General features: G+C 45.1%; 1 protein-coding gene across 29 annotated transcripts in view; it reads right to left on the bottom strand.

Annotated features, from left to right (window-relative positions):
* The window catches only part of LRRFIP1 (LRR binding FLII interacting protein 1), a 102,526-nt gene extending 86,929 nt beyond the window's left edge, over positions 1-15,597 (bottom strand). For all 29 annotated transcript variants that reach the window (XM_085585572.1, XM_085585575.1, XM_085585576.1 and 26 more), the window contains exon 1: positions 15,426-15,597. In XM_085585572.1, the coding sequence (XP_085441698.1) occupies positions 15,426-15,515 (90 nt within the window). In that variant the 5' untranslated portion in view covers positions 15,516-15,597. The remainder of the gene's footprint in view (positions 1-15,425) is intronic.
* Between the last annotated feature and the right edge of the window lie 10,098 nt (positions 15,598-25,695).

Raw genomic sequence — 25,695 nt, 5'->3', positions numbered from 1 at the left:
TTTACTGGTGCCCTGCATGAACACACAGGATCATGTCCCCTCCCTTAATTATGGCACAACTTCCAAGTAGCTGGTAAAATCAACATCAGCATTTGCTTTCAAAGATATTTTAAGGTATAAGAACACCTCTCTCCTTTTTCTCCTCCCTTTTCTCCCCCCACAATCAATTAATTTTCCCTTTTTGACTCTTTTGACTGTTAAGAGTGCACAACATGCCACTTGACAGATTTTCCCAGAGTTCTCTGCCAGGATCACTCTGCTCTGGTTTGAATCCATGTCCCAGTGAGGGAAGTTCATTCTCCATTTCCATTCCAGCCATAACCCTCTCCCCTGGAATTTTCAGCTATGGTAGAAAAAGCCACCAGACAACAAAACAAACCAGGCTCTTGTTTTCTGCCCTTCACTTAAGAGTAACCAAAAAGAAGACTGCAACCTCTGGATTTGATGGACTTGGAACATTCCATAATGGAGACAGCTGATGCCAGCATGGGACGCATGAAAGTGAAAGAGCAGAACATTATCTTCTAAAAGCAGCAACATTAAATGGCATTGAAGCAAAACCAATGCAGAGTGCTTTGACATCTGACTACTGAAGCATTCAGTGGCATTACCACAATTTTCTCTCATGCCCCTGAACTAGCCCATTTCTAAAATAAGCACTGACTGACAAACTTCTAGGAAGCTGTAAGTGTGTGGGGTTTGGGTTTTTTCTTTTGTCTGGGGATTTCATTTTTATGCAGTGTAATCTCACAGCATAAGCAACCAAGCAGGATGAGGAGATAAACCAACACTGAAAATTCCTTGCTGTGTTCAGATCCAGCCCCCACTTCGGATATCTTTTATTTAAGAGAGACCTTTATGCTGGAAGTTTGATTTAATTTCTTTTTTTGGGGGAAAAAATGTATCATACTGAGCATTGCCAGCCATATAATATTTCAAGGAACTCCATCTTCAATAAAACTTAGGAAAACACAAGGACACTTTGAAGGTACCATCTCTATTGATTGAGTTGCATGGTGTCACAAAGGGCAGTGGCACAGCCAGGCCCCTGAATGAACTCCTTTCAAGAACTGTGGAATCACAGCATCTCATTAATGAAACAACACTCAGGAGCAAGAATCATGCATAAATAGTTACTCCTGCTTCTCAGAGATTAAAAAAAAAAAAAAAAATTGTATTCAGCAGAATTAAGACCAGCAGCTGATAAGTAAGAACACAGAAGTTGGCCAAGAGCCACCACTTTAGGGAATAAAAATATTTATTGCTGACCCCCACCCTGCCTAAGTATTTTCATGTACTATAAAAATAGGACTGGTTTTAAAACTATTGTGCAAGAAAAGCTTTATCAAATAAATAACTAAGCATAGAAGATTATCAACTAGGCCCATTATTAAATAAAAAAAAAAATCTAATTTCTGTACGTTCCCTGCACAACCAAGTCACACTTCACAAAGAACCCCCTGAAACACTACAGAATTGGAAATTAAATCCATTTATATAATTGTCCTGGTTTGGCAGCATTGGCATGAATATTTCACCTCACTCTATCCCTGCTTTCCTGTTGTACAACTGAGGCAAAGGCAAAGCCAAGAGTGCAGCAATAAACAAATAAATCAATAAATCACATAACTATTGCCCCTTTTTGAAAGCACACATAATATTTTGAAGGAACCAATTCAATGTATGATGTTAATTATCTGCATTTCCCTTATTTGCCAGGACACACTTTCCCTCTTTCCCCCAGTCTTCATCAGCTACCAAATCCAGCCAGAGCAACCACTTACTGCATCTCAGATGGAATTCTGTCAAGCTTAGCACATTAAAGAGAGTACTAGAAGTGTGTTGCTTCTATATATAAACTGCCTGTCTGGTGCACAGTATGTCTGAATTATACAGCCTTCCTGACGCCGAATCCAAGCTCTCCTGGACAAGGGGAAAAAAAAAAATCCCACTTTGGAGTTATTTTCAAAGCACCCCATAATTCTCAAGGAGCAGGAGTGCAGAGTCTGAAAAAAGACATCACACCTACCACTTACACTTCATTATTGAGTTTCTTCAAGTTAGCAAAGTCTTTTGTAAAGAACGTCACTCAAGGCAGTAGAAACAAAGATTTGAGGCCAGGAGCAGACAAAACCCTGCAGGAGTGACAAAGCTGGACCACTGCTGCCATCAGAACTTATCAGCTGCTCCCTACCAGCATCTCACCTTTCAGCCAGGCAGCCTCTGTTTCCTTCCCCTCTGCCTCCCCATCCTTTCATTTTTAAATATTAAAAATACATCCAAGAAACCACTGTGCATTTACTTACAGAAGAGAGGGAGTTTTAACCCACACAGGAATAAAAACACTTAACGTTTTCAGCAGTAACATAACACAGTTACCCTTGATCAAATTTATCAAACTCTGCACACAGAAATAAAAACACCTGTGGTTTTCAGCAGTAACATAACACAGGTATAACAATTGATCAAATTTATAAAACTCTGCAGGCCTTCCCAAGGTGACACTGAGATTTTGGCTGCCAGGCAGGATTTCCTGCCATGCCCATAGTGTCAGCTTGCGGAACTTCCTGAAGTTTAATGTAAAAAAGGCAAGTGAAATTAATTTTCCTAATGACTACTGAAGGATTTTTAACCTGTCCAATCCCCAGAACTCCTGTTCTCTGCTTCAGCACGTATCCCTCCAGCATTTGGGCAGCACTGGCTGCTCAGCAGTCCTCACCTCAGGTGCCACACAGCACTTCTTTTAAAGTCTGTGACCAGACTGCATAATCAAACCAGGTTACACAGACCCTACATTATCAGTTGCTATCAGCACTATATGAACTGTTAGGGAGTCAAAATAATTTTTATTTTATCTCTGCTAAGCTCTCATTGCAACAGTTTTGATCCTCAATCCCAAGCTCATTGACAGCAGGAGAAAAATCAGTGTGTTGGAACACTCTCATGGTAAGGCAGATGTCCAGAGCCTACTTCCAAAATTTCATATAAAAATGTCCAAACAAGGGATAATGCTGTAGAAGCCACTCAGAAATATGGACACTCAATACTGTTTGAGCACCCTTTAAAAAATAAGTCCAAGACAACTTTTTAGTAGTGAAAAAGGTTTCATTTGTACTCAATGGCATTTTCCTTTCCCAGTCATGTATCTGAAAATAGATATTCTCCCTTTTCTTCATTTAAGAGCCTTTTGCCCTGGAAAGGATTGACCTAAAATTCAAGGTATTTAAAAAACAAATTACTATTTAGAGTTAAGTACTTTAATAAGTGGGAGTTCAAAACAGCAATATTCAACTATGAGAACAAAGGGTTCCATCTCCTTTTACACAGCATTTTCATTTCAAAAAGTGTTTAATACCTGCAACTACATACATCTAATAGACAAAGTTTTTCCTCATGCCTTATAGGTATATTTCTAATTTCTCTCACAAAAAGGCAGGGAGACAAAACCTCTTCAAATAATTAATGATAATAAATCCTTAAAGGCACATCACTACCTGATCTCAAGCAAATGAATGACAAAACAAACTTTCACATCCAAGCATTAAGATTCAAAACAGGAGATGACCTTTAGTGCACCCTTCCATGAGTGGAATGTTCTCATCCACAAGCAGATTTAATTAAATTTAGCTCTTTAGACTGATTAGAGTTAATAAAGCAATTTGTTAACAGATCATTTTATTATGTTTACAATACACTGTTTTGTTGGATATTGTGCAATAGTTACAGGCTGCAAGGCACTGTTTTTTCACCCTCTCCAACTGCACTGATTTTGTATGAAATCTAAAAGAAGGTCCCAGAGCCATCACAAGCACTGGAGAACATCAGAAGTGCAGTATATAAAATATATTGCATGAGGGACTCTACAAGAGATGTCACCAGGGGTGACTGTTTTTATTTTATATATAAAACAAGCCATGGTTCAAATTCACCATATGGAGAAATTCTTGTAAAAAACAAACCCATCAAATACAAGAGAATTATTGTAAAAATTGTAATTTTTCATGCCTCTCACTGCTATACATTTTTGTTAAGCTCTGGAGCACTTCTTTGTGTAACAAGTGTTTGGAGAGATCCAGGTGGGGAAGAGTTGCATAGAATTGTTCAAATTGTACCACCTTCCTGCAGAGGGACTGTGCTTCTGGTTAATTTAGATATTCTGCTAGAGGAAATAGCCTACAGCTCTCCCTCAGACTACCCATATCCTCAAGGGAAAGCTAGGACACTTCAAATACAGGCTGAAAGTCTCCATTTGTAACATCCACCACGGGAATGCTACAACCTACTTGAGCAAATCCGATATAAGGGGAAGCATCTAAATCCAGAGAAACCACCTTAAAAAAGCTGGGCTTTGCTTGTTAGTACAGCTGGATGCTGCAGAGGATGAATAACAGCTTCCACTCCACCATGCTGCACTGGATTTTCTGTCCTTCCAGCACAAATATCAAACTTCAAACATTTAGCAACGGTGCCGAAACTACGGCTCTCCAGGAGAGGAACCAAGTCCTACACTCACTTTGCAGAAAATGCTCACAGAGGATATTTCACAGGGAACAAGTTTTTAAAAAAAAAATTCACACTTTTCCAGCAATTTTAAGAGACCTGTCAAAAAATCAATTAAAAAAAAAACCAAAAAAACCACTAAAAACCACACTGTCCTCCGCATCTCACTACTGCAACAAGGTCAAAAATGTGTGAGATGGTCTTACCTGGCTGGTGGACAGCAGTTACCCTCTCATGCTGCTATTATTCCACAGCCCTCTCCCTCCTGGGAAGAGGAATTCCCCAAGAGAGAGCCAGGACATGTCAAGAGAACTTGCCCAGAGTTCAGCGATGGCTCTGAACCACCCTTCAACTGGGATTAGGGCTAAAAAAACAGCATTGTTTGAGAAACGATTGGACAGCTTTTGTGTGGGGGTGGGACAGGATTACTGCCTCCAAACTGGGGCTGAGCAGTAATGGATTACCTGGAGAATCTGTGTCCTAACCCTCCCACTAACAAATTAATTCAGTTTGAAATGTGCTACTGGGCTATCCACACCTTGTCCAGGGCTACAGCAAGAGTTAGCTTCACAGTTATTTTACTGGAATTCTGGAAATCACAGAATGCCACTTGGAATGCACCAGCAGCACAAGGCAGCTCCTTCCTTTGCCTGCTCCCTTTTTTCCTAGCAGCCTTTACCACCCAGCAGACTGAATGATAAATGGTATCCTCAGTCACACAATCTATTTAACACTCAAATTGTGCAGACCTGTAAGTTTAAGGTCAGGAGCAGCTGTGCTTGAAAAATGGCCAAGAAACAAGTGGTGAGAGAATGGGATAGGCCAGCAGCAAAAGCTTAGCCCTTGGAGAATCACATTCTATTAGAGGGAATTACAATGAAACCCCAATTCCCTTAAGGTTTTCTACCAGTTCCTGAGGTGCAGCAAGGAATCTCAGAAACATTATTCCTTAGGGGTTTATACATGATTGCTGTAACTCACAGAGCAAGAAGACTCTTTTGGTTGCACTGCATTGATTTTATAGTGGGAAGACTGAAAGAGGAGCCTTGTGCAGCCAGCAATACAGACAGCAGACCCCAGAGAAGCATCCCTAGATAATTCAGACCTCTAAAAAGCTTGTTTCTGTTCTAACAGGTTCAGTCTCCCCTAAACAAATGAGGCTAGATTTTTGTAACAGCACTGCAAACCCACTGATCTTTATTTTCTGATGATAAATTTGTAGATTGGTTAGACAGAAAGTTTTGGGTTACTTCTTGACTGAAAATTATTGCTCAGTTTGACAGGATATGCTTATCCCATCAGTGATACAAAAGCATTTCACCAGCACATACAGAGAACCTTTCTTCACTTGCTCCAGTTCACCAAATAATAACTTTTTTTCCCCTAGGGTAATTAAACAAGAATGCACAAATATTCCTAAAAACACAGTGTAACCCTCTATAAATAAAACAGCGACATTCTCTACATATACCAACATTATCTCTTGTATCCACACTATTTCCCAGAGCCCCTGGATTCCTCCACAGTTCATGTAAAGGTTAGGTCACATCACTGTTCCAATGCACACATTTCACATCAGGGCAGATTTCAATTTCATATGGAAGAGACAATGGAGCAGCGTGACCTTTGGGTATCACAAAGCATGTCCCAAAAGCCCACTTTCATTTTCAACAGATGTTGGTTCAACATATTTGTCAGCGTAAATCCTCTTAGAGCCCAGCAGAACATGCAGCAAAGGAAGCAAACCAAGACCAACACACAGTTTTTCATATGGGAGAATGGACATTTTAAGGAAAACAGATTATGGGAAATGTACAGTTGCACAATGAAGAAATAGGAGTTGTAGACCATCCAAAAAATTGATTTTTTTCCTGAGAACACATGAAGTTGTATCTACTATTTTCCTGGCAAGTCTGTTGAAAGAACTTCAAGTTTGCGATCAGAGAGAAACGAAACATAAATACAGATTAAAAACAAAACAAAACAAAACAAAAAAAACCCAAAAAACCAAAGCAGTAGGCTGTTTCCTCTGTAGTTAGCAGAAGCAAATACAATTTCATGGGTTTGTGTGAAGACTGCAGCACTTTGGCACTGATAAAAACAGACATGTCTCCACTATCTGATTCCGAAGTAATGTGTGTTTTAAAAGGGAAAAAATGTAAAGCTACAAGAGTCCGATAGGAGACCAGAGCCCAGGGATTTTTCTGCATGTGAGGCACACCAAGAGCCTTTCCTTGCTCTCCTGTCATCCCAGCATGTTAGCTGATAAATGCTCCATAATTAGAAGACCCAAGTGGGGATGCCTGAAATCCATCTGACCTGAGGGAATGAGTTTAAAAACCTGACCCAGCTTTTAGTGTGCCAGATCCTCCTGTATTCCATTTCTGCCTACTGGAAAGGGCTGGCAAAGGCAGACACAAGAGACAGACTCAACTAAACATGGTATTCAGTGGGATTAGAGAAAGGTTATTTTGGGACGTAGGAAGTACTCAAAAGAGGAGGGCAAAGGGGAAAAAAGTAATATTAAATTTAAATCAGATGCTGGCAAAGGGAAAGGTCACAAGATACGCACAAGCAGAAACAGGAGGGAAGAAACATTACTCCTTTACATTCCCTGTCTGAGCAGAGCATCTGGGAAATGGTTTGCAGAGAATCATCAGTGGGACAGAGGCATCACCACTGCACTGCAGGCAATATTAACCCACAAGTCACTGCCCAAACAGCTACACCAGCAAACACACAAATAAACTCCTTTTGTGGAACTCTCTTCCAGTAACTCAGCTGTTCTGGGAGAGATAAATCAATCTGACACTAATTACATCCAAAAAACTGCAAGTAATGACATCATATAGGAAAAGCCCAGCTCTATTTTTGAGGAAGCCATTTGGAGATACCATCTTGCTATTTCTTTGACAGAAGTTTGGATACAAATTGAATATTCCAGTCTCATTCACATAAACCTTCCAACAGCTAAAAGGAAAGGAAACTGCAGCCCTGAGACCCAACTACTGCCTTTGCATTTCTTCCCATGCCAAGGATAACAAGGCTCTCATCCCTAATTACCACCTATTAAAAATAGGAACATGGCCACGGTGGTGCACCTGGCAATTACGGTTTACCAAAACCTCAGATTTCTAGTACAGCAATACATAACACAAAAATAAAATCTAAAGATTGCCTCCAGAAGCATGGGAGCTCATGAAGTGTTGGAGAAGTAGAAGGCACAAGGTGTTTTTGCAAGCCTAATGTGAGGGTTAATCTGTATGACAGAAGCTCTCCGCTCTTGCAGAGAAAAGCAGTGTGCAGGAAGGAGGAAAGAGAGGTGATAAACCAGCCAGGAATAGAAGCAATAAGAAATGAAGAGGCTTCCTCATTCCTCACCACATCTGAGATGGGATTTGGCACTTTTAGATCACTTTCCTTGTCTCCAGCTCAACTCTGAGAAGCTGCAGGGGTGTTTAGATGGATAAACCCACAGCCCAAGCCAAGCTGGCTCACAGGCACACAGAAGGGCAAAGCAGATGCCACTGAGTAAATCCACTCCTCCTCTGATCACACCCAGGCTATTTCCTACTGAAAGCACTCCTCAAAGCAATCAACTTCCCAGTTCTAGGTCAGACATTTTTAATGAGCAATTAGCTCAGAAACTCATTTTTCTTGGCATCAAACAGGATCTTAAGTCCTTAAATTAGCCAAAGTTATTTCAATGTATTCAGTGAAACTTTCAAGTCAGAACTAGTCACTTGAAGTTTTAGACCAGAGCTGTGCCCTTTATGTTCAAGTATATACAAACTCCAAAACATCCCTCCTTCCTCAGCCCAGAAATAGATAGTTTTGTTAAAACTTGCACATTTTTATGTCTGAGATTAAAACCAACATCTTTCCAAATGATTTGAAGACAACCATCTCTCCTTGAATTCCACACCCTGAAGTAGCACGCAGTGAATCAGAACTTCACTTACAGGAAAACATGAAACATTGAGGAGATGGAGGAACAGAGCACAGAAATGCAGGCTGGATGTTCAAGGACAAATCAAATCGGGAGGACACTGCTTCATTTAGCCAGGGACCCACCCATTTCTGCCCAGTTTTTGGTTTAGGCACACATCCACATCCCAAAACAAGCAACGCTCAATTTTGGAAATGGCAACATTAGTCAGAGTTTGTTTGCATCTTCTCCTCTCTCAACACTCAAAATTCTCAGCTGGTTAGGCCATAAAAATGCTCCTAGCTTTGCTCACTGGGAAATGCTTCCAAGCCTTGCCCTTCACACCTCATGCCACTTAGCTAAGTTTGTTTAAAGGCAGAACGAGAAACCATCCAAATATTAATAGGAAATGCCTTTGGTGCTGAGGTCTAGGTAAGGACATTTGGCAAACTCTCCCAGTGGGCACAGTTCTGGCACATTCCTGCCAGCATCAAAGTGGTATTTCTGTGTTTTCACAGACTTTTGTACCCTCTCTGCAGACCCTCAAAACAGTGAGTTTTTAACAGCATGAGCAGAACTACCACACCTTCACAACAGAAAATCAATTCAGCTACCTGAAGTCATCTGCACACTGCAAGCACTACAGGGCTCTTCCTGCATAGCTAAAACCATCCCATGCCTTCCACTGAAGCACTGCTTTATTTAGTATTTATTGTGCCACACCAAGCTTTAATTTCAACAGCTAAATCTTCTGCAGCCAGGCCTCTGATAGTTGCCTTACATTTCTTGCAACCTACTACTTCTACACCAGGGCAGCCCATAAGGATGCTTTTGAAATATATTTTTGCCTGATGCACTGTACTCATTTCAGTGCACACACCAGTTTATTTTCCCAGCATTAGCCAGGAAAGTTCTTCAGCCTACTTCTTGTTCCATAAATAAAATAAGGTGAAGGAAAGGAGAGAGCCTTGGCAGTTAAAGGCTACAAATGTCTTCTGAAAAGAAGCCCTTAAGCACTTCCCTCATCTTTACTGTGTGATGAAGCCCAAAAATCAGCTATTTTCCACTACATGCAAGGCCAGCTGTGCCATTGGTGGATTCAGAGGTGCAAGAGCACCAGTTATCAGGGAGCTTTCTCTGCTTCTGGTGTTAAAGTAACCATGCACCTCCCCTTCTCTGGGGATTAATATAAACCCTCAAAGTCACCTTTCTGAAGGAAAATTTGGTTTACTGCAGCTCCCTCACCCCCTCCCCTCCACACTCCACATTCCAATGGGCAGCTTCTCCCCAAAAAGTATTTTAGCACCATCGAGACAGCAGCTGATATTTCAGAGCTGCTATTTTAAGGATTGCCTACGAGTGCTACAGTCTAGCTAGACAGATTCACTGCTGACTTGACAGGAGGGACAAATACCTTGCTTCACAAGCCCAAAATACTACGTGGATTATGCTACTTGCAAGCAAAGGATGAAAAAAAAAAAAAAATTATCCCAGTGTTGAAAGCCTTGCAAGCACATTTGAGCTCCAACTTTATCCAGCAACAGGCCTGGAAAAACATCCTTCTAGATGAGGTAATGATTAGTGCTACATCCTGCAGCCAAGCTCAGCATCTGGGCTTACAAGGACAGAGGCTGGGCTTCCCATGCTGTTAATCCTCGCAGTAGTCCCTTGCTTGACTGAAACAGGAGTCACAGTTCCTACACAGCTGCTTCCTCAGACAGCAAGAGAACAGCTGAAGGGGACTCAGGCCGGGCACGGACACAAAAAAGGCAACTAATTATTTCAAGTTGAGAGGCATATTGTCAGACAGCCTCCAGTCACCCATTTAACCAACATGAGATGGGTCTTCAGGTTTTTATCTCACTTCTTTAAACTGCTCCTTCACACATTTACTTTGGGGAGATTGTAAGTGATGCCAGCACCATTTGTTGGATATATGGATGCAGAGCATTAGGGGAAAAGGAACGTTTGATAAAGAGCATATTTGCCACATAAAATCATCTGAAATCTGGAAGAATTCCCCACACCCTACTGGCAAGCATCGCCTACAAAGTCCTCCTTCCTTCCTATATTTAGGTCAGCCAGGATGAGTCAAGCCCCTCCAAGAGCATCCCTTGCTTTCAAAATTTTCTGTTCTAGAACAGAAAAGCCAGACATGCTTTTCTCAAATCATTTGTTTGAATCATACATTAAAACTCCTAAAGGCAGGAAGTAATGCAATAAAAAAATAAGTCAAGTACTGATGCTACATAAGCCAGGCTGTTTCTAAGGGCTTCTCTTGGAACATCCACCCAGCTTACAGAAGCCTTCACACATCTGTAATGCTAAATACTGTTCCAAAATTCCACCCCTACACTAACAAGGCACCCAGATCTTACACATAGGGAATATATCCTAAGGGAGTATATCCTTAGGGAACACACTGCTTTGAATGTTCTGGTTTGCATAACAGTTCAATAAAGTTTGTGTGGCTTGTGTTCCCGTATACAAATAGCCACTCTTGCTTGCTTTAGCTTCAACTTGTACCAAATTGTTTCCATCTCTAGTTATGGAAGTCACCCAAACTGCTGTATAAAACAGAGTTTTCTCCCACAAATTAACCCCTCGATTTAACAGATTCCACATTCAACCATGATAGCATCTCTTCACCAGTCCCTAAACTCCAATTTACCCTGTTGAAGTTACTTAGTGCCTTCTTACTGTAACCATTAAACATGGCTGGCTGGTATAATTTGCATTTTGAGCTTTTTTTAATTAGCAACATTTTCTGCTCCTTCATAGCTGTGCAACATCCCAGTTTTTGAATCTCTAAGAATACAGGTCAATGCCAAAAGTGATTGCTTCACTGAAATAATCAAAAGTATGGTCCATAAATGGATTGCGCTAGTTTTTATAAAAGTAATAATTATGGACCTACAAAGATGTAGTGACTTCTTGAAAGTGACATAAAGTGTACAAAGAGTGAAGGCAAACCTCGCAACTACTTCCTTTAACAATAAAAATTAATTATAGTGTTGAATTACTGATTTCAAATTAATTATTATCTAAAGAGCTCTGCTCTGTAAAATGGTGGATGAAGAACATTTCTAGCATAGAGAGGACACATGGCAGAATCATTTTTCTGAGCAATGAAGTACACATCTGTCTCCAAAACTGTGGCAAAACAAAGTGTCAATTACATTCCTAATACAAACAAGAAACTGACCTTGTCCTTCCTCATTCAAGAAAATAAAAAACAGTAACTAATATTATCTGCCTACAAGAGAAATATCTAATTTATACAGCTCCTTGCTGGATTTGCAAAACTGCTCACGTAACAATTTTTACTGCAGCTAGATGAGCGGAAGTTAGCAAAAAAATATTCCCTTAGAAACAATGTCTCAAGTAATCACATCAAAGCCATCTAATCCAAGCAGGAAGACAGCTCCTGGAAGGTTCAGCTGGGCAGGACTGTGCCTTCCCGAGCCACACGCGCTCTGTCCTGACAGATGAGAGCACAGCACGCAGCCACAGCCCCCACTGGCTCTGCTGGCACAGACCTTGAGCAGTATCAAACTGCTAGATTCTGCAAACACTGCTGGCATGTGCTCACCGAGGGGAATGAAAGAGCCCAAAAGTTTCCATTGACCTAAACACAGAATAATCTACTGGCGTCGAGGCCAGCCTGAAAGCGGAGAAGCCGATCATTGATCGGCTGCGCTGACGCCTGGGAAAAAACAAGCTCAGCAGCACAAGCCAGGTGTGTGAACAGCAGATCCTGTGAGTGGCAGCCCGTGAGTCTGTTAGAAACTCAGAACACCATGTTTCGTGTTAATTGTATTTACATATTTGCCATCCACTTAATCACCGTGCCTGTCAAACGCTGCAGACGGATCTGGCGGTGCAGCACTACCCTTTCCTGATAGAAGAGATCTGCATCTTCTACCTCTGCTCTGAATAGCTCTAGACAAGGTGATCAACTACTTCAGAAACTGCCTGAAATATTAAAACTACTCCTGATTAACATGGCTAATGCTGCTACTAAATCCTCGTTACTACAAGATGCTTCACTCTCACAATTTCCTTCCTCTTGCTCCGTTACTTCCCCTCAGATTGCTCTTGCTGCCCTCTTCACCACACCAGTCTCTCTCCTGGGCTGTGCAAGACACAGAGCAAGACATCCCAGCTGCAAATCCAAACAAATTTATGTTCAAATGGCAGGAGCTTCACAAAGTCCTTGCAAGTCTTGCTGTCTTCCTATAGGAGCACGTAGTAAAGTGAGAACTGTGGGTTTGCCAAAATATCCTGACAACCACAAAATAAAAGGTACCTCTGTGAATCAGTCTAGTTTGGATGCTCTCTTGGGCTCCCATATGGACACAGGGAAAATGAGACTCTAGGATCTGCAAATAACTTGCCATCACCTCTGGCTTCTGGATAACAAAGCCAAGAGAGGAGTGAAAAATCTATGTGCAAAAGCAATGTGTCTGTGTCCCAGCTTTGCCTAAACACCTGTGAGGAAGGCTGGAAGAGCCAAAATATCAGTAACCCTCCCACCTTCTTAACATGGAGGCTCTCAACATTCCTGCTAAGGAGAGACAAAAGGCTTAGTTGACATATTCTGGATCATACAGAAGGATTCATGTGGGATCCTTTGTGTGGAGAGCAGGCAGTTAAACAACAAAACAATTAAAGTGCTCCAAGACAGAGTAATGCAAATAGATAAAATAATATGGGAAAATGCTGAACCTTGAACTTGGCAGTTCACAGTTTTAGCACTCAAGGGAAAAGATAAAAGACATGCTTGTGTTGGGCTTTTTGAGCAAATGGAGTTGTCCTTTAAACAAACCCCAGGAGAAGGAAGGGGAAAAAAAAAAGCCACAAACCACCACAACATTTGAGTCCTCAAACCATTACACAATGCAGTGAAAAGCAGATCTAAGATAAAGAAAATAGAAAGTGGGAGAAAAACGTGCAACAGAAAAGAGCAGCTGGGTTCCTTGTTAGACTAATGTCTTCCTTGATCAAATGACAGCACAGTCCGGACACATTTGTGGAATTCAAACCCTCATCCCAAACAATTCTTAGGATAGTATCATGACTCTAGCAGGCAGCACAATCACTCTTACTTGCTATCTTATGTCCAGGACATGAGACATTCTTGTCCTCCTACCTCAAACTCCACCCTTGGGAACCTTCTCATCACCCTGCCACAAAAATCTGCCTTCAGAGAACACACTGTCTGAATCACTCACACAAAACTCTGCTGGATGTACTCCAAAGATGCTACAAACCACCAGAAAATGGTGCACAACAACTGGAAAGGCACCGGTGGTAATGAGGAGCACAGTGTCACAGCCTCAACCTACCAGCCAGTGCCACCAAAAAATAAGCCATACATTAGCATTCATCTGATCCTGCCGCAGCCCTAGATCAGGAAAGGAAACCAAGAGAGACCTAAAACTCTTCCAGAAGAGTAATTTATCTTGTAACCCATCTTGAGGTCACACCAGCACCAGGTGGGCTGACACACATAACCCATGCTAGGGGAAGAGGACAGCCACTTTCAGCAGCAGCACTGGAGCAGTTCAGACACTGAATCACAAAATGGTTTGGGTTGGAAGGGACCTCAGATCAACCCTGTGCCATGGGCAGGGACACCTTCCACCAGACCAGGTTCCTCAGAGCTCCATCCAACCTGACCTTGGACACTGCCAGGGATGGGGCAGCCACAGCTTCTCGGGGCAACCTGTGCCAGGGCCTCCCCACCCTCACAGGGAAGAAGAATTTCTCCCTAATATCCCATCTAACCCTGGTCTTTTTCAGTCTGAATCCATTCCCCCTTGTCCTGTCCTACGTGCTCCTGTAAACTCCAGGATATTCCTTGCCATCTTTCTCGTAGGTTTCCTACTGGAGAAGAACCTCAGGGCTGCTTATCCCCCTTTCCCCATTGGAGGATGGCCACAGCAAGGATGGAGAAGAGACTTTGTCAGATTTAGTAAACATAAAAAACCGAATTCACATTATCTTCGTTACCACTGAACCAATTTAAGTGTGCATAAGAATAAGGAGGCAGGAAGCATCAGCAATCAGCTGGTTTAGAAGGTTAAAGTCACATTGAGCACAATGCAGCATCTGGTGGGCAGCAATATAAAAATCCGTTTCCAAGTTAGAGGGGTCACTTATGCCCACACCCAGCACCACCTTGCAGTATTCTGGTTTTAATTTTTCACTCTCATCCCCGGAAGCGTTCCAGGCCAGCCTGGATGTGGCTCGGAGCAACCTGCTCCAGTGGAAGGTGTTTCACTGCAGGGAGCTTGGAACGAGATGCTCTTTGGGATCCCTTCCAACCCAAACCACGCTGTGATTCTATGATTTATACCTATCCATACCACACCCGAGCGGCCTATTTTCAGTGGTTAACACCAGTCGCAGCGGCTCTCAGCAGCAGTGGCGATGGACATCCAGCCGAGGGGCTGGAGCGGGGCGGCCCCGGTAGCGCACGCCCGTCCCTCACGGGCGGCCGGAGCGGAGCCCGGGCAGGGGGCACGGGCGGGGTGAAGCGGGGCTGCCAGCTCGCCCGGGCATGGGGGTACAGGCGGGGTGAAGCGGGGCTGCCAGCTCGCCCGGGGATGGGGGCACGGGCGGGGTGAAGCAGGGCTGCCAGCTCGCCCGGGGATGGGGGCACGGGCGGGGTGAAGCGGGGCTGCCAGCTCGCCCGGGGATGGGGGCACGGGCGGGGTGAAGCGGGGCTGCCAGCTCGCCCGGGCATGGGGGCACAGGCGGGGTGAAGCGGGGTTTCCAGCTCGCCCGGGCATGGGGGCACAGGCGGGGTGAAGCGGGGTTTCCAGCTCGCCCGGGCATGGGGGCACAGGCGGGGTGAAGCGGGGCTGCCAGCTCGCCCTTGAGCCGCCGCGGTGCCGGGGGCGCCTGCGCGGCGCTCGGGGGAGCCCGGGAGGGAAGGCGAGGGGAGGAGGATGGAGAAGGCAGAAGGGGGATGCCGCCTCCCGCCGCTCACCTCGCGGGCGATCTGGTTGAGCGCATCGTCCTCCGCCGTCAGGCGCTCCCGGTTCGGTAGCCGCTTGCGTCCGGCGCCCGGCGTCCCCATGGCGAGGCGGTCCCGGCCTGGCCCGGAGCGCAGCCGAACCCGGACCCGCTGCCCGCCGGCCCCGAGCGACCCTCCCGCTCCCTCCGCCGCCTCCGCGGCGCGGCCGTTACCGCCCCCCGCCCCGCGCATGCGCCGCCGCCCCCCGCCCTGAGGGGACGGGCCGCCTCACGCCAGCCCGAACCCGGGCTGGGGGTGCCCGCCCGCGGACCCCGCACCGAGCCCGGCTGTGCTCGGGCCCCCCGCCCGCTGCCCTGACACCGAGCCCGGGCTGTGTTCGGGGCTCTTTGCCCCCTGCCCTCGCACCGAGCCCGGCTGTGTTCGGGCCCCCCGCCCGCGGACCTCGCACCGAGCCCGGCTGTGTTCGGGCTCCCCGCCCGCTGCCCTGACACCGAGCCCGGCTGTGCTCGGGCCCCCCGCCCGCTGCCCTGACACCGAGCCCGGGCTGTGTTCGGGGCTCTTTGCCCCCTGCCCTCGCACCGAGCCCGGCTGTGTTCGGGCCCCCCGCCCGCGGACCTCGCACCGAGCCCGGCTGTGTTCGGGGCTCCCCGCCCGCTGCCCTCAGCGCCCGATATGGTGTGTGGGCCCGTGCTCGCTGCTATCACCACCCAAAATTGGGGTGTCTGTGGGATTCCTCCTCACTCCCATCACCACCCAAAATTGGGGTGTCTGTGGGATTCCTCCTCACTCCCATCACCACCCAAAATTGGAGTGTGTTTGGGGGTCTCTGCTCTGACCGCCTGAATTGGGGGGGGGGGGGGGTTAAGGGACCCTGCTCGCTGTCCTCGCTATGCAAAATCAATGTGAATGTGTTTGTGGGATGGTCCCTGCTCACTCTCCTCACCACCCAAAATCGGGATGTGTGGGGTTCCCTTCCTACTCCCCCAGCCCCACTGTGGACCAACCCCCTTCCCACTGGGGCCCTTGGGCTGCCTGCCAAGCTGTGGGAAATGACAGAATCCCAGAATGGGTCAAGTTGGATGTGACCACAAAGGGTCATCTGGTCCAACCTCCCTGTTCCAGCCGGGTCATCCCAGAGCACAGGGCACAGGATTGTGTCTGGATGGCTCTGGAATATCCCCAGTGAGGGAGACTCCAAGGCCTCCCTGGACACTGTCCACTGCTTGGTCACTGCCCAGGGAAGAATTTCTGCCTCCTGCTCAGGTGGAACTCCTGGGCATCAGCATCTGCCTGTTCCTCGTGTCCCACTGCTGGGCCTCGTGGAGCAGAGCCTGGCCCATGCTCTGGAATATCCAGATATAGAAATATCCACCCTTTGGATATTTACACACATTACAGAGGTCCCCTCAGCTGTGACTCCTCTTGAGGAACCCCAGCTCCCTCAGCCTTTCCTCCTCAGAGATGCTCCAATCCCTTCATCACCTCCAGCCTCTGCTGGACCCCCTCCAGGAGCTCTGCCTCTCTTGTCCTGAGGAGCCCAGATCCGCATGCAGTAAATTTACCAGAAATCATGGAAATGGGCATCAAAACCTTGCCAGTTGTAAAGCTGGGGGGTTCCTCCCCCCCAAATAGAGGGGGAGCAGGACAGAAACAAAGACTCCTTGTGCCTGACACCTTACACAGCTTCATAGCCCTGTGGGGTCTCTCCAACAATGAATTTTCCTACTAAGTGTAAGTGGACGTGATTAATTTTAGTTTCAAGTACATCAGTGCTTAATTAATTCACATTGACAAGGTACATGTATTTTCTGGGATTCCTGTCACAGCCCTTGCACCTCAATTTTCACGCTAGTTCCCTAAATATGAATTAAAGAGGCTAAGCTCACATTATTACATAGACGGGGAAAGAGGCTACAAATCCCACCCACTCCCTTCTGACCAGAAAGCTGCATTTAATCTTTATGATTTAATTTTACCATTGATTTAAACTTGATTGAAATAATAAGCAACACTTGCCCACTCAGTATTTCTTGTCAGTTTTCATGTACAACACCTGAGATTTGAATCATCCTCAGACTGACTGGGTAATATACTGCATCGATGGTGCTCCTTGTACCTGGGACTATTTATCTTTGCAAGAATCAAATTATTATTTTGTCAGCAGAAGCAGATGGATGAGTCCCCCACCTTGCTTGGGCAGCAGAACGCATCACACCCTCAGATTTGGTGTCAGGTTTACTCTGACCCCACACAAGTGGATTAAAAAGGACTTGCTTTTTGCTTCGCAAGGCAGCACAAGGGCTTTCAACTGAGCTCTCACCCTGGAGGCAAAGCTCACTGGGTCTGGTTTTCCTAGATATCCCTCAGGCTTCCCTTCTTCACCTCCCCAAGCCCTGGCTTAGCACTACCACCCTTTCAGGCTCTACATAACTCATTCCCTGAGCCCTTATCCTTGCATTTGCCCCTGCCCTTTGAGGAATTCTGGCTAGAGAGGCGGGGCAGTGCCTTATTTTTAGGTCCCTGTTACCCAGAGATTTTGGCCACCTGTGCAGCTGCATCACGGTATCCATGCAAGGAATTTCCCCGTTCAGGGGTGCAGTAGGATTTGCATCAGTGCTGTCTGCCTGCCTGGCTGAAAGCCTTGCAGAGCCTTGGGCTAGGCAGGTTTTTTTGTCCAAAAACTGGCTATTGAGGTGACAAAGGGAAGGGGAGGAAAAATAGAGGGGAAATAGAAATCTCGGGGGGCAAAGGGGGAGGAGAGGGGAAGAGAAATACAAGGGAAGGATTAAAGAAATGTCTGGGAGAAAGAGAGAGGAAAGAAACAGAGAGGAAAAAAAGAAATCCAGTGGAAAGATGGGAAAGGGGGAGAAGAAAGAAATAGAGCAGGGTAGAAAGGAAGAAATAGACAAAGGAAGTACAGGGCAAGGGGAAAAGAAAGATGGAGGAGGGAAGGAAGAATTAAAAGATTAAAGCAGAGAAACTGGAAGAGAACACGCTGGTGGGTGACTGCAGTGAGATTTCAAATCACTCACTGAATGCACTCTGCAGTGTAAGAAATCCTTCTCTTTCCCTGCATTCCAGACACACACAGTAAGTTTTTTTTTTAAATATAGACAAAATAAGCCATCTTGTTATAAAAATACTATACATAGATAATTTGTCCAGATAAATTTGAAATAATGGTGCAAACCACGTTGGTTTTGGCTGCACTGTGAAGAGCAGTGAGTGCAAATGAAACACTGAAAATAAAACACTTATTTTAACAAGCAACACAAGGGCGAGGCTAGTTTTGTCTGGAAGTCATGACTGTGATGAATGATAGTCGGACAACACTGAGTATCCCATGCCAGTTTTAAAGGGCTCTATTATTAAGTGAATAATACATCCCTCATTCTCCAGTATCCTGTGTCCAAGGAGGCTGCTTTGTGCAGAGCACACCCTAAAAGATACAATTTTCCCTCTGTGCTGCTCTTAAACCAAACCCTCTTGTAAAACCCCACTGTTGAGAATCAGAACAAGCAATCAGCTGTTCAAACTGGTGGTGGTGTACTTGAGGAACCTCTTTTACATAATGAAATGGATGTTTTTGTGTCCTGGAAAGGAAAATGTGATTACATTTATATTAGAGGCAAGCCTTGGAATGGGGGAATCCAGTGGCTGAGTGTGTGAAAAGAAAGCACAAGGGCACCTCTCCACTCCACTGTAAGGTCATGACATCTGCCAAATCAGAAATTAAGCCTGGCAGCTTTAACAAGTTGTCCATTTGTCCAAGGAGAGTGGAATGCTTTAAAAACCTTGGAAAATCCAACTGAGGAGGCCAAAATTTGAGATTGTCAGGATACATGAGATGAGCAGGGCTCCATTAGCATTGCGATATTTTGCAAACATAACAGCAGTGGTATCCTGCAGGCTCTACAGAATTTATTAATGGAAAAAAATTACATCACAGACAAGTATGTGCTGGCACAGAAATTCTGCAGGAAAATGAAAAAAAAAAACACTTGTGCAACCAAGGTGATCCTCCCCAGCAAATCAGACCTCCTGGGAAAATCTTTCAGGTGTGTTGCCACATCTGAGCAGTGTCAAGACAGGGATGAGGGGACTGGTGGTGTCCATGTGTACTTTGCCTGGATGAAATTCCTTACTGTTATTCCATCTCTTCAAGTCAGCAGGGTCATTATTTGCATCAGCAGAGCTCTGGTCCTTTGGGAGCCTTGCTTAGCTTTGTCATGTCTAGCCTGGAGTTTGTAGTCACACAGCAAAGCCAGAACTGATTAGTGTCTTCCCAGCTGGTCCAAAAAAGAGATCCATGGGCTTGGGTTGGCCAGGGAGAATATTGTGGGCTTCCAAGCCAAGCTTTAGGAGGATGGGAGAAAAAAAAATCCCACAACAGCAGCAGCCCTTGATTGCTTTTACCAACAGCATGATGTGGGTTTTTTCTGAAAAAAGCTTATTGGTTGACTTCATCTTGCCAAAACCCCTTAATGAGTTATTGGCCTCTTTAATCACCTTAGCATGCCATGAGAGATAGTTTTCCATTTGTGAATTTTTCACAGGTCACTAAAGATGCCACTTTGGGGAGCTCGAGGTCTCAGCATTGGATCACTTTTAGGGTTGAGGAAGAATCTTCCCTTGGAGTGAATTTTTCAAAGGTTAACCTCGGGGTTAACCTTTGAAAAAGTGATTTCATTTAGTATTTTCTTGTGTACCCTGGCACAAGCAGGACAGCACTAATGAAATAAACCAATGACACAGAGTTGAAGTGTCACCAAAAAAGAAGGGTAAAGTCATACAACAGGTTAAGGACTTGAGAAACAAGTAGAGTGAAATCAAGCAGACAGCCAATACCATGCCAGAGGCTAAATTCATGATCTCACCAATTGTTAATATGGGAAAAGGAGGAAATGCTGGGATCACAAACTGCCTATGGGTTGGTTGCGTGCCACCATCACAACAGAAACACCAAAACACTGCATTTGAGAGCACTTCAATAAAGGGTCATTGCACAATCATTGCAAGACTTTACCTAAAATGGTGCCACAAGCCTGCTTTTTCATATTAAAAATAAATCAAACTTGAATAGCTGTGGAGAAAAAAGCTCCTAGGATAAGCAGCAGGAGGACTTTACTGAGATGAGGAGGAGTTGGCTTGTGTGTTCACAGTGCATCTCTCTTCTATGAAGTCCTTCGGAGATAAGTGGGATGGGGATGACGCTATGTAAAGCTTAAAGCCAAGTCAGCACAAAAGCAAACAGCTAAACAGAAAATGTATAATTCTAGTGGATAGCAGAGATTTCTTGCCAAATTTCTGAACATGCACCCCAAAAAAGCTTGTGAGTGGGTATGTCAAGTCTGTGGTAAGCACTACCCTGAGGGTCCGTCTGCCCTAGCAAGCACTGTTCCAAACACTGCAGGCTTTTCACCCTGCCAGGAAATCTGAGACATGGGTGTCCATCCCAGCTGACACTCAGTGACCCCAGAGAGGCTGTTCTTGTCCCATCGATGCTCCTGCTTGGAGGGCACCAGCCAGCCTTCACCCAGACCAGCATGTGCAGGCTCTGTGTGACTATGCCAGGCAGGGAGCTCATCTGCTATGTGCCAGCCGTGGCTGAGCTCACTGAGAGCAGCCCATCTCAGGCAAAAATGGGAACCTGCTCAAGACAGCCTCTGTGGACCTAATCTAATTAGCAGCAGACATGGCATGGCTCAGTGTTTCAGCAGAGCAAAGTGAAGCCAGCTCCACAGCAGCTGGGGTTGTGGGGAGCCAAAACCATCCCAGGCTGTCACCCAAAGCAGGATGGTCATGGTCTGCTGTTTGCTCTCTCTGCTCCTATCTGCTATTCCCAGCTTGCCACAGCACTGCTGAGCTCCAAATTTAGCTGCTTCTCCTGTGGCTTCCCCTCTTGATGTGCAAAAAAAAAGCTACATTCTAAGCATTCTAAGAGAGCCCTGTGCTATTTTCAGAAGAAAAGACATCCTGGTCTCTTCCACCTAGTCTAAAAACACCCCTTGTTCCCTACCTCAAGTGCTGTGGGTCTAAAACCTATTCCAGGTTGTGGGATGCCTCGCATCCCCTCAGCCTGCACTCCAGGTGGAATGCAGGCGAGAGATCAATGTACATATTTAATTTGGGAATACAACTTCTACATCTGTCCAAAAACATAGTCTGAACTAGTAAATCCTTCAGCCAGACAAAATCGGGCTGGCTTTGGTGCAAACAATGCATTACATCAGCTGGAGCAGCTGAGGAACTAACCCTGCATCACTTTGGGATTAATATATCAAAGCATTCCTGCTGCCGTGGTGCCGGTGTCCTCACCCCACTGACAGCCCGGAGACACGGGAGTGAGGAATCACATGGCCTTGATACAAGTTTCCCTCTGTTTTTCATGCTCCATGCTGTGTGGCCTCATCCACTCCCATCCCAAATGTTGCAGCATTAAGCTGAGCCACATTTTCCAACCAGGCCCTCCAGATTTTCTGAAACGCCAGTTGTTTTGGAACGGGCTAAAACATAGCCACAGCACATGGCCTAAAAACAACCAATTGTTTGCAAAAGACCAAGTGCTTGCACTAATTAGTCATATTGTGCTGTAAAATGCCATATGAACATGCTTTTGGAAGAGCTTTTGGGAAACCACATCACAGCGAAAACTCCCTCAGCTGGAGCGGAAGAGGAAGGAGGTGCTGTTTACTGTCCCCATGGAAATCTACCCAGATTCATCCAAGGCACAAACCAGAGGCAAACCATCCCTCTTCTCAAGCGCAGAAAGCTGTGCTCTGCTTCAAACCATCTCTCATTCTTGTCAGGGAAGAGGTATTTTCCACTCACCTATTCTATAGCAAAGTGAAAAATGGCCAGGCCTGTTCTCAGGGAATGGTTCCAACCACTTGACATCAGACAGAAGAGAACATGTCTCGCTATAGGACACGTGAAAGCATGACGCGAGCCACCTGCTATTTGCAAGGTAAAGAAGAAAGTTTTTTCTCTGACTCTAACTTTTATACTTTCCCAAAGGTGACATTGGATTGGAGAGTGAATGGGCCACCTCTCCAAAGACATTGGACAAACCACTAGTACATTAAGTTTCTTTACCCTCATAAAAGAATGCAAAACAATATGTTGTTTATAGAAATTGTGTGGGAAAGTTCTCCAACAGAATGTAAACTCAGAAGGCTTTAGAAAATCTTAAGAATCAGAGTGACACACATGCACAGAAGAAGCTGTGCATCCCTACCCCACCTCCTGTCACCTCTCCAGTCCCCCACCCACACAGAACAGCAACGAACCAGCCATGGTAGCTAACAATTCCTGGCTTTCCTAATGCCATGCTGGTGCTAAAGGATTTCACATTCCAGCTGGGATAATCACCAGCAGGGCAGGAAGGCAGGTCATTATAGTTTCCTGAAATAAAGAACTTCGCCTAAACTGGGAAGTGAAACATGATACTGGTAACAAAACATTAGAGGAAACGGAGACAAAACATCTGTGATGATAAGTGTGATAGAGCTGATGCATCTGATTCTAAATCATAACACATTTTTCTGGCATCCATAGCATTCCTGGGTTTCCATGCAGAGTGACTGATGAATGGCATATGGGGCTGACTCACCTGCCCAGTGCCTCATGGGGAATCCCAACCCAGTTCATCCATCTCAGCCCTGCAGCAGGTATTGTGCTCTGCCATTTTCCTGTGAGCTTTTCCTCAGTGCTAATTATCGAGGCACTAAAACCCCTCTGGTCCTTCCCAGAAGGAATCAGCTTCTCTCCTCTCCATCAACAAAAAGCCAAAACAGTCAGGCAACATTGTCAAAATCTGCAGTTTTTCGTTTTCCCTCCCATTGTAGCAACAATTAGAAGAATAATTTTTCCCCCCTCCAAACACAATGAGTTGCTGCAGAACCCTTTTGTTTCAGCTGCTGTAGAAACAGTAAATAAATAAATCAATAGGCAAATAAACCACAGAATACCCCAAACTGGACAGAGAGCAACATATTTTGCATCTAGAAACTACCAATTTCCACAGCCAGATGAACAAATTGTCAAGGATCATACTGGAAAAATATGTCAAAAACAGGAGTAAATGGTCTCTGCCACCAAGTCTCTTCTTTTCCTTCCTCCTGCCTTTCCTATCTGTGCCTTTCCCTAAGGACAGCTACCCAATATATTGCAGGGTTTCCAGCCTTAAGCCATGGATGTCTGGGCACTGTTAGGAGGAGGCACCTCCCCAAGGGCTGACAGGCACCGCCTTTGTTGCTCAACCACAATTTCTGCAGAGGTTTTCATCCTCTCTGACCTTGGAGCTGTGGTGGCAGAGGGGAAAGGCAGGAAAGACTCTTCTCTGCGTGGCCTCTTTTGGAGAAGTTACTAGGTCAAGTTTCTGAAACAGCCAGAGCACATCAGTGGCTCAGCTCAACTAATTAGAAATTCCCAAAATAATTTTTAATACCTTTTTCAATTACAAAAGGAGTTGCTCGAGGTAACAGCAGATAATGGTGTCGTTCCCCCCCCAGGCACCTCTGTTCCTTCCAAGTTTATTGGCAACAGATGACTCATTTCACCTCTGCCCAAGATGACTGCTTTACAGCTCTTCCAGCAGCATCTGGCCTTTAACGAGGTTACTCAGGCTCAAACTGATGAAATAATTTCTATTCTTGTGCCTATACAGACCATGCCTGTAACACACAGTGCCTGAGAGCAAAAACCAACTGAAAACCAGCCAAACATTTAGATGTGACCTGAAAAAGCAAAACTGTGCTGTGGCCACAGGCCTGGCTGCCATGGAGAGGCAAAATCTGTCATAAAATGCCCTGAGAAGTTTTCTGGGCTAGGCATCCCCAAAGCTGGGTGGGGACTTCAGGGAAACTAAGCTCATATTCACACCCACATGAGCTTTTCAAGTCTGTGCGAGACAGCATTGCTTAAATATTTCTCTTTCCATGCAGAGGCAAAACATTTTCAGTTGCATTTGATACAGCTGCCTCGCAAACACAGAGAGATGAACCGCTTCTGGGGGAGATTATTGAGCAACTTTTGGCTGTGAAGGAGCTCCTCTTTAGCCCTTTGCTTGGAAAGGTACCACCTACAGCCATTTTAAGCTTGGTTTCCAAAGGGAACATGTGTGATTAGTCTCACACTAAAAGCTGAAGCCAGCTGGCCAGTTCCACCAAGTTTTCCTCAGAGGTCAAGGTCTGTCCCAGATGTGACATCCCCACTGGTAAAAAGCAGCACATGGGGCTCAGGGTAGGCACCAGATGCTGCACGTGGAAGAGAGTGTTTAAATGCTTTAATGATGTAAAATGCTGCCAAACCTGCACCTTGTCAGATAACGATGTCTCTTGTTTCACAGAACCATTTCCTCTGTTTCCATGGCCCTCAGGGGCTTCCTGGAGCCAAAGGTCTCTGCCTGGCAGCTCTTCTGGCAAGATGGGCTGACTCCTGGAGGGGGATCCTCCTGGCCAAGGTCTGCTGAGAAATGAGAATGTGAAGTTTGAGATAAGCAAACTGTTCAATGTAGGCAACTTTACTTGAGCAAGCCACTTACATTTACTTTTCACCCAAGCTGCACTTTGCTTATTAGACATCAGGTAAGAACCTCAGCACCGACCTCAAGGCTATTTATTGTGACCTGTCAAGTGTAATTTCAGAGGCGAAAACAATCTCACCTGTCTCTTCAGGTGCTAATGCTGTAGGAAAGCCTTTCTTGTGGTTCACACTTGTATTCCTTTTGTAATTTAATGCCACCAGACTTCAAATGTTTATTGTAGTCAGTAGTTATTTTCCCTCCTCGGTATTTAACACATGCTAATGTTCACCATCACTTATCATCTGGGAGCTATTAATATTAAGTTTGTTTAATGTTTCCAAGCCAATCTCTGGAGTGTTTTAGCAACGTTAATAATTAATACAGGAAGACAAGCATTTTAGAGGCCTGAAGCAGTCCAGGGCAGGCTCACAGTTTTGAGCCAGTGTAAATGATCTGTTCACCATGACAGCTCCACCAATCCTTAAAATAGGCCTTAACTTTTTATCACTGTAACAGTGAGGACCTCAATCTTTTTTTTTTTTTTTCCTTTTTTTTCATTAGCAAAGGCACAACCCTTGCTCCCCTCAAAACAAAAAGATCTTCTAATGCTGCATGGCAGTGGTGACAGACCTTGCCTGTATGATCATCAGTGGAATACCCTGGGTTTTCATTACTTCATCACACACAGAAAAGGAGAAACAGCAAAGACCAGGACATGTCAAGTATTTCCATTCTGTAATTTAACTCCTTAGCCAT

The sequence above is a fragment of the Lonchura striata genome, chromosome 7, assembly GCF_050655825.1.
Source record: "Lonchura striata isolate lonStrDom1 chromosome 7, ASM5065582v1, whole genome shotgun sequence".
In the NCBI taxonomy this organism is placed as follows: domain Eukaryota; kingdom Metazoa; phylum Chordata; class Aves; order Passeriformes; family Estrildidae; genus Lonchura; species Lonchura striata.
Note: the sequence above shows the minus strand (reverse complement) of the source record. Positions and strands in the feature narration are given on the sequence as shown.